Genomic DNA, 10,167 nt, shown 5'->3' on the forward strand with positions numbered 1-10,167 from the left:
CCTGATTATATGTTTAAATTGTGCCTATGCGACTTCAAACTTTATTATTTTACTAAAGCTCTGTTAATTCTCAATAAGAACTGCTGTAGACGTGTGACAAAAAAAGTATTTCTGGTTAGTATTAACTGAAGCTGGTAATGCTGTTTGTGGAGTTGTTTAACCCTCCTCTGCCGAGATCCTCACAGATCTTTTAGATCTAACTTTTTGTTAGTGTTTAATGTTCTTTTGGGATTTAAAGTGTTTCTATATTGTCCCATTGCAGTGATGTCTGTCAACTTTTTTAAATTTATGTTTTTTGTATTTATTCAGTTTCCAAATATATGGAAATATATTTTCGTTCTGTAAGGGAATACATGTGTAATTTGTCTGAGCAGTACTTGTTGAACATTTAACATAAACTTAAACTTTAGTAACAAATAATTTTTAAAGCCAAAGTGACATCTTTAACATATATTAAACTCAAACTCATAGAATTCAAAGCAACCATGTGACAAGGGACAAAGATACAAGTATAAAGCAGAGATGGGAAGTAACGAAGTACAAATACTTCGTTACTGTAGCCTACTCAAGTAGATTTTTCAGATATTTTTACTTTACTATTTATTTTTGTGCCTAATTTTCACTTTTACTCCTTACATTTTTAACAGGATTATCGGTACTTTCTACTCCTTACATTTTACAAAATTTTCTCAAATAAGTTTCAAATAATTTCAGTGGACTTACCATTATTATTTTTTTTCGCGTCATCAATACCGAACTCAATCTAATTGGATGAGAATATACGTTGAACTTGACGCACCACTACAAGACGACTCGACAGATTCGGCGGCATTCATTCTCGGCAAATAATTGCGGCTTGATGGCGGTAACGTTAGCACATAGTAGTATGGACGGCGACATTATTGAAAATGAAGAAAACGGAGATCCCAGAGATTCGGCAGACAAGCAGCAAGACATGTTTAATAATTCATATTTTATCCTTTTATTTTCTTTCCAGAAGCCATATTTGAGCACACACACATACGTTTAGATTAATTTAAATGTTAAGGGGAAGATTAAAAAAGAGAAACTGGATCTGTGAATTCTCACAGAATCACAATTGAATTCATATCTTGCTACTCAGTCAGAATCTTATTAACCTGAGTCCAAGTCTCTGTCACAATAATCATATATGTGATGTTTTAGGCCTGTTGGCAGACATCCATTTAAAATGTAGGCAATGCCATATAAAGAACCTTTTTTCCATATCCACTTACATTTCTCAGCTTGCACTCTAGTAACATTTGTGTGGTCCTGGTAGCTTTGCATAAAAAAAATGGTTGTCATTCGCAGGGCTACTTTTACTTGTAAATTTCCAAGCCAGTACTTTGTTACTTTTACTTGAGTAAAGAAATTAAACCATGTACTTCTACTTTTACCAGAGTGTTTTTTAACACAAGTATCGGTACTTCTACAGTACTTCTACGGGAAGTGAGTACTTTTTCCATCTCTGGTATTAAGAGAGGAACAGGGAACTGTTCTTAACACTTTGGACACTTTGAAAGAGGAACAGAAAACTAAATTAGAAGAAAACGGAACAAGGACCCCAGCCTTCCCAACTTTATACTTGTGATTTAGGAATAGCAGTATGTATTAAACATATTATTTGTACATTGTTTTTTATTTATACTTTTTTTTTTCTTTTAAAGATGATACAAGAAAGCATAGCCCAAAATGGAATCGTCCCAATAGTAAGTAATTAATTAAGTCTCAGCAAGAAATAATGTTGTTTTAAACTGATTGGAGTTAAAAAATAGTTGTCTGTGAAAGTGTGACTATTTATATGTTTTTTTTTTTCTTTAGTGTCAGCTAATTTCTCTGGAAAACAGAAGCTGAACCTGGTGCTGTGTGGAAGCAATGGATCACTTAAGGTCGCTGTGTCAAAACTTTTAAGAGGGAAAAAGATAAAACCTTCATGTCGAATAGCAAGCAGTGAAGAGTGTGTGAAGAAAGAAGAGAAGATTCATGGACGTCTGATCAGTCTGGTGGAGCTTCCAGCTGTCAATCGGCTCTCAGAGGAGGACTTGAAGAGTGCAACTCTTAACTGTGTGTCTCTCTGTGATCCTGGAGTTCATGTTTTCCTCCTCATTGTTCCTGTTGGTCCACTGACTGATGAAGACAAAGCAGAAATAGAAAAGATTAAAAGAATATTTGACTCTTATGAGTATTTCATTCTGCTCTTCACCTCAGATCTCGTTTTTGGAGCAGCAGTGATAGACTTTATAAATGACAGCCCAGATTCTCAGAGGTTAATCAGTCTCTGTGGAGGTCAGTTCAGAGTGATGGGGTTAAAGGAGCTTGAAAACTCAAGACAAATCCCAGAACTACTGTATTATATAGAGAACATGAAGACTGAACCATATTCACTTCAGATGTATGTGAAAGCTCAAGAGAACAGAGTCAGACGTGAACTGCAAGAAAAACTGAGTGAAATGGAAAGTACGATTAATGACTTGCAGCAGAAGATTCAGTCAGAAGGTAAGTGGATTTTTGTATTGTGCATTTGCATGATCATTTTCTTTATATAATGAGAAAGAGCATTAAAGAAATAGCCAATAATCAACCTCTTGGGTTGTCAAAGGGTCTTGCTGGCTCATTCAGATGATCAGACTTGGCTATGCAATTCAGTTTGCCCCTGCATCTGCATCAAGTTATTTATTTTTTTGAGAATTAACAGAGGTGTAGTAGTTTTAAAATGTTTGGTCACCATAATTGTGATCAGTGTTTGCTTTAGTTGGACAGTTTGACTCTTGGCTTTGATGTGAGTTTGTGGTCTTTGCAGCAGTGTTTACCAAAACATGATTTGTTGCAAAGAAAGCCAGAAACAAAAACAATCAAGTGAAACAATTTTCAGCATAATTAGAAGTAAAATAGTTTACTAATTTACCACCTCAACATAACTGGATATTGCTTTTTTGCAACAGATCAATGTTCAGAATTGTGATTTGTAAATACATAGCACGAATGATTGTTTTTAGACACACAGACATCAAGAATCAGCAGACTAATCTCAACAATGGTGACATGCTGCAATGCTGCAATGCATGCTGTTTTTATACTATGGTGGCTCCCAACATGCATTGCGGCATTGAATCATGTCACGATTGTTGAGATTCATATTATGCTGACTCTTGTCTGGATGTGTATCTAAAAATATCTTTCCATTAATGTATTTTAAAAAAATTCAGAATGTCTGATCTGTGAAGTGATCTGAGAAATTACCTTTTGGTCAGTGGTAAAATTAGCGAATTATGATGCTGAAAAATATTTCAACTGACTGGCTTTCTTTGCAATAAATTATGTGTTTCAGCACACACTGTTGCAAAGATCACACACTCTCATAAAAGCCAAGAGTCAAACTGTCCAACTAAAGGAAACACTGATCACAATAATGGCAACCTAACATTTTCAATAAAACATCAACATCTAAACCTTTGTTTATTGTCAAAAAGACCTTCTGCTGAGATTTATTGTCTTCTTTTATTTGCAGTAGATTTCGGGTTGTGTGGCTTTAAGTCAGTTATAGTTGTTGTGTTTCATTTTCTGAGAGTGCAAACATGATGTTGAACCAACATCACATTGTAACATTGATTCAATGCCATTACCATTGATTTTTGGATGAAATATTTTTAAAAATTCTGTTTTTAATGTGATGTAAAGTGATGTTGAGTCAAAAATGTACACATTAACATTGATTTAACATTGTTTTGATGGTTGCTATCTATCTGAGCCCTAATCAAACACACCTGAACCAGCTAATCAATGTCTTCTGAGGGTTGTTCCATAAAACAAGATTAGAATACAAGCCAGGCTTATTTTGGTTAGTCAGACTTATTGTGGGTTGATTCTGTTTCATAAAGCAAACTTAAAATAATTCAAAATCAGTTACTCTGGCAACTTATGCTGGGAAACTAGCCTGATCCAGGGCTGGCTAACTGTCAGGCTAAGCCTCAGTTGTTACACAGATCCTCTAACACTGACCAATAAGAACACAATGACTGTCACTCTCTCATTATTTAACTTTATTAACCATTATCAGTCCAAAAATAAATATACAGTAAAGAAAATCAACTTAAATAAGGCTACAATGATAAATGAGACAATATAGACCTACAAACGTGTTAAATTGTATATGAAATGTTTAACGTTGTGAAAAAAAACTATATATATTTTTTTTTTTTTCTGGTTTTATTTTTATTTTGTTCCCAAGATTTAATTAAATAGTTTTAAAGATTTAATAAATTCTTATAATTAGAAGATATTTCTGGTGTTATAAAATATTGCATAGCCTATTAATTTTCCAAGCAATATGTATATATTGGTCAGAATTATTGCGCTCCTATTTGGTGCTCCTATCGTTCAATGTGAAGTTTAGCAGTATAAAAAGTATAAAAGAAAAAAAATATATTCCTTTTAGGCACACGAAGACATCGAGAATCAGCCTGTGATTACGTACAGGTTTTTATTCGCTTTAAAGCCGTTGGATGGAAACACACTTTCACCAGCTTTATTCGCATGAGTTTTTTTACCGAACTTCAGATAATTCGATTTACAAGTGGATGGAAACTTAGCTACATATGTGTTAATTTAACACTGTGGATTTTTCTGTATATTAATTGATAATGATAATGAATTATCATGTAGCCTGATTCACTGATCTCATAAATAGTCTTATATTTGATTATTTGAGGACTGTTTAATAAATTTCACATTATTGATTATATTAACTCTGTGATTAAAATAATATATGATAAATCATACATTGTTTAATGAATGTTTATGGCATTTTGATGGTCCACTTTAGACATTCTACTAACAATAAGTACTTTTGTAACTACATGTCAGCTAACTGTCATTAGAGTATTAGTAGAGTATTAGAAGACTGTCTGCTTATCTACCAACACTTTATTTTGATGGTCCCCCAACAGACATTCTATTGACTATAAATAACTTTGCAACTACAGTATATGTCAACTTATTACCTGAACCCTAACCCTAACAGTCTACTACAGTCTACTATAGTATATTCTAATGACAGTTAGTTGACTTGTAGCTGCAAAGTTACTTATAGTTAGTAAAATGTCTAAAGTGGACCATCAAAAATAAATGTTACCTAGCATTATTTTAGAGTTGTGTGTGTCACCATGATGGTGTTTTGTATTTGTGTGTATGATACACATTCTTTAACATGTGCTTCAGCTTGTACAAAAACAATTGTGGTGAACTTTGAATCATCATGTGTTTTTTTTGTGTGTGTTTTTTTTTTACTACTGGCATTATTTTGGTGTTTATCAGTATATCACAAAGGTTTAAAGCAGATTTTAGTACTTTAGTAAAATGTAATGATAATGTTTATCAGTTAATGAATTATAAGGATTGTCCCATAATAACTAAAAGGTTACTTTATTTTTTATGGTAAAGTATGGGAACCATAGCTAATGTTTTTTGTTTACCACAAAATGAAGTCCTGCTGATTATTATTATTTTTTTTTTTTGCCATAAATTTAAGTCCCAAGTAAGGTTGCTACTGTATTTATTTTTACGGTAAAATACTGGCAACCAAGGTGACGTATTGGATAATTTTATGTTCTAGGAATGTTACAAATCAACATTTTTAATGGTGAGTTGATAGTAAAAAAAATACATTGAAAGAATGTTTCAGGAATATCACACCTGTTAACTGTCACGGGCCCACCGGTGGGCCCAAATCCATTACATATTTAAAACAGTAATATCCTATACTAAACCTAAACTAATCTTGACAAACTATATATCATTTGAAAGCTTACAATCTTTAGTTTTCATATTTGGTGACTGATTTTAAAAATAAATTACAGAGGAGCCGTAATTTATCAATTTGCATCAAGAATATTTTCATATTCCTAAGGCGTGTTCAGACCTTTATTTTGAAATAGCAATGAACATTTTTATGTGTTTCTTAGAGGTTGAATTCATATCAAAATCTGCCAAACTTCCCATATTACTTATGAATAGAATGTCTACTTCATAAATTGTATGAAAATTGTGGAAATAATGGTTCAGATCACCACATATGGTAATGGAGGCGCCCTTATATGGGCAGCAATGGAGTCTGGTTGTCACCTAGTGAAAAAGTTTGGTACTGCGCCCAAACAAAATCTCACTGAAAGCTCATTTTTTGAGATATCAACCTAAATTTTGAAACACAACTTGTTCAGATTTTTGGCTTTGATTTTTTTGCAGTTTTAGAGTCGCCCAGGTTTTAAAAATATATATTTTATATAAAATATGAATAATTAATTTTTTTACATTGTACATTTCCATAAACTCAAACTTCTATAATTGTTTTCCTGTTTCACTTTCTTAATTTATTTCACTTCTACAAAAATCTGCCAAATGTCTTCTTTAAAACAAGACCAATTGTACGTCTATACTCCAAAGCATTCTTTAATTACAACCATTTAAGTTCGAAATGTGCATTTTAACGTCTACTCAAAAAAAGGGGGGTGACAGTTAACAGGTTAATGGATTTTGGCTTTTGAACGGCCAGAACAAGTCCCAAGTTAACAATTTTATTTTTTAATTTTTTCCAGTTTTGGTGATGGAAACGTTAAAATGTCCAGTTTTCTTGATGTTAGTGTAACCTTTTTTTTTTTTTTTTTTTTTTGTTAGTCTGTGCTTGTGTTCAGTTTTTTTTTTATTGCCTGACACCAAACCTAAATCTGCCTGATAGTAATAAATTAATTCTACCAAAATAATTTTTCAGGTGCTGAAAGTAAAGCAGATGATCAGGAGTGTCTGAGGATTGTGCTGATCGGGAAGACAGGAAGTGGAAAGAGTGCAACAGGAAACACTATTCTGGGAAGAAATGAGTTCCACAGCCAAATAAGACCAGATTCAGTGACGACTGTTTGTGAAAAGGGAGTTGGTGAAGTTGATGGTCGATCAGTAGCTGTTGTTGATACTCCAGGACTCTTTGACACGACTCTGCAAACTGATCAAGTGGTGGAAGAAATTGTGAAATGTATTTCACTGTCGTCACCTGGACCTCATGTGTTTGTCATTGTGTTGAGTTTGGGGAGATTCACCAAGGAGGCAATGGACACTATGGATCTGATAAAGAAGATCTTTGGTCATAAAGCTGCTCAGTTCAGCATCGTTCTGTTCACTAGAGGAGACGAACTTGAGAATGAGTCCATCGAAGATTATGTGTGCAAATATAACTGTGCTGAACTGAAGAAACTGATCAGAGATTGTGGAAACAGATTCCTGGTTTTCAACAACAAAGAAAAACGAGACAAAACTCAAGTGATTCAACTGTTAAACATGATAGAAGAAGTGAAAAATACTAATGATGGTCGATACTTCACTAACTGCATGTTTGAGGAGGCAGAGATGTCCATTAAAAAGAGAATGGAGGAAATAATGAAAGAGAGAGAGAGAGAGATTCAGGCTCAGAATGAAAAATTAAAAGCTAAATATGAGATGGAAAAGGAAAATATGTTGAAGAGACTTAAGGAAGAGAAACAAAGAGCTGACGAAGAGAGAATGAAAATGGAGAATCAATTCAGAAAAAAAGAGGAAAAACTCAGAAAGGAGTTTGAAGTAAAAGAGAAAACGGAACAGAAGAAACGAGAGACTGAAAATCAGAAACGATCAGAAGAGGAAGAGCAGCAAAAAACTGAATATCATCGAAAAATAGAAAAAATGAAGAGAGAGATTAAATATCAGAGATCACAGTATGAAAAACAGAAAAAAGTAAGAGAAGAAGAAGATAGAAAGAGAGAAGAGAAATACAGACAAGATCAAGAAAAGATGAAAAATGAACAAGAATGTATTATAGCAGAGTTACGAAAGAAACAAAAAGAGGAAATAAAGAAGAGACAATCTGAGGAGCAAATGAGGATTGAACAAGAAGAGGAAGAGAGACAGAGATGGAAAAGAAAATTAAAAGAGGCTGAAAATGACAGAAAAGAGATTCAAGAGGAAATTAAACGACAGCAGAGAGAATGGGAGGATGAAAAGAAACGACAGATGAGAGAACGAGAGGAAAATGAAAGAAAGAGAAAGGAGAAACATGACGAACAACTGAGAGAAAAACAAGAAGAACTGGAGAAAATGAGAAAGAGATTTGAAAGAGAGAGAGAAGAAGAAAGACAGAAGATAGAGGACGAGAGACAGAAACAGAGAAGAGAAAGAGAAGACAAAGAGAGAGAATATGAAGAAAAGAAAACTGAAATGGAAAGACATTATGAAAGGCTGGAGCGAGAGAGAAAAGAGGAGTGGGAGAGAATAAAACGAGATGATGATGAAAGACGAGAAGAAGAGAGAAAGAGATGGAAGAAAATGGTTGAAGATCTGAAACAAGAGCAAGATGAAGAGAAAAGGAGAAGAGAAAAAGAGAATAAGGAGAGAAAAGAAAAAGAAGAGAAAGAGAGAAATGAAATGAAAAAGGTATATGAAGAGAAAATAAAAGTCATAAAGAAGAAACATGAAGATGAAGCCAGAAAAAAAGCAGAAGAACTGAATGATTTCAGAGAGAGAAATGAGCAGCACGTTCAGGAGCTCAAACTGATGCTGGAAGAACGTCAGAAACAACATGAACTACTGGAAAAACTCTATCAACACCTGCAGGTCCAGAAAGGAGAAGAAATAAAAGAGCTACTAAAAGAAGTTGAAAAACAGAAGAATAAAACCAGCTGTGTCATTCTGTGATTTTCAAAGCCTAAAGATGAGTGTCAACTAACAATATTAAGGTTTTTTTTTAGTTGCTTACCTGAAGCTTTTATCCTATCATTGGATTAATTGGATAGTATTTAACTGAAATTATATAGCTGAAAAATAAAATTAATCTCTTTTCTACAGCTTGATGTTTGCAGCTTGATGTCTGTACACTGTTACATAATGGCATTTTCATATTGCATGTACACATATATAAATATCAGTATTTTAGAAAAGCATGTGTAACCGGTCCTTCTCGACCCACTCCGAGTGGGATTTGTACCGGGGTCTCCGGTGTAGGAGGCAGCGCGCTAACAAGAATGCTAAAGACCCGACCTTTAACGCTAGTTTGACGTAGGCCAGTAAAAGCTGTGCGTGTAAACCCATCCGGGTCACGGCACCAACTGAAACCAGTATTACTCGACCCGCTCCAAGCGGGATTCGAACCAGGGTCTTAGACATGGGAGGGGAGCCATTACCGCAGACATTACCATTGGTCGCTAGCGCATTTCTTGAGGCCAGGGGAGTGAGGTTTACATGCACCGATCTTACTGGCCTACATTCGTTACACATGTAAATCTGTTCTGAAAAATGAAAATGCAATGCGCTCTTACTGAGAGCCAGTGGGAGAGAAATGAGTCTGCACCACCTGTTATCATGTGGACTGGGGATCTGGAGCAGTTTTTCCTGGTGGACAGCTGGACAATGTGGCCCTGTCTATGTAAATTAATTAAGAATGAGTTAATTAAACTTGTCGGCAGAGACAAATGGTTGTTGTTAGTGCTCGTCAATGTAAAAAATTTTGAGACAGCCAAACTTATCAAAGATGGCGTGTTGATTGTTCACAGAAGTTGAGCAGGAATTTCAGCATGGCACTTTTTAACGCTCAAAGAATGTGAGGTAAAATATTGCAATACAGCAATATTTGACAACCTTTTCATTCTAGACTGACAGTATTTTCCAGGATAATTTTTTGCTCGCCTTTTGCGAAAGTTCTAATATAATGAATGAACTTTGTGTAATGTGTGTTGTGCTTTCGGATCTAGTCCTGATAACTAATTAAGGGGACTGTTTGGGGAATGAGGAACACCGGGTATGGAAGTAAAATAATGCCAAATGTTTTTGGGAAAAAAAAAGCTTGTTGAATTGGACAACATTAACTGTGCTTGCATTTTTATACATTGTATTTTTAGGGCTTGCATTTTTATGGGCTGAAATTCAAAATGGTTGTATATTTAAGCTGTGAATAATTTAATTCACATTTTCATTATTAAAAATGATCCATACCTTTCAGATTTCACTTCCAAAATATTAATTCTGTTTAAAAATACATTCTATAATATTCAACAGGCAAATTTCAGTCCATTTTATTTAGCTTCCACAAATTCAGTGGTTTAAATTCAGTTGAAAATACAACATTTCACATCC

At 34.2% G+C, this 10,167-nt stretch overlaps 1 protein-coding gene across 1 annotated transcript in view; it reads left to right on the forward strand.

Annotated features, from left to right (window-relative positions):
* LOC311291741 (GTPase IMAP family member 8-like) overlaps positions 1-9,904 on the forward strand; it is a 92,172-nt gene extending 82,268 nt beyond the window's left edge. The window contains exons 6-8 of the mRNA XM_084410960.1: positions 1,689-1,730; positions 1,843-2,517; positions 6,785-9,904. Of these exons, the coding sequence (XP_084267086.1) occupies positions 1,689-1,730; positions 1,843-2,517; positions 6,785-8,733 (2,666 nt within the window). The 3' untranslated portion in view covers positions 8,734-9,904. The remainder of the gene's footprint in view (positions 1-1,688; positions 1,731-1,842; positions 2,518-6,784) is intronic.
* Positions 9,905-10,167: the final 263 nt, after the last annotated feature.

This window comes from Rutilus rutilus, assembly GCF_951802725.1.
Source record: "Rutilus rutilus genome assembly, chromosome: 1".
Classification (NCBI taxonomy): Eukaryota; Metazoa; Chordata; class Actinopteri; order Cypriniformes; family Leuciscidae; genus Rutilus; species Rutilus rutilus.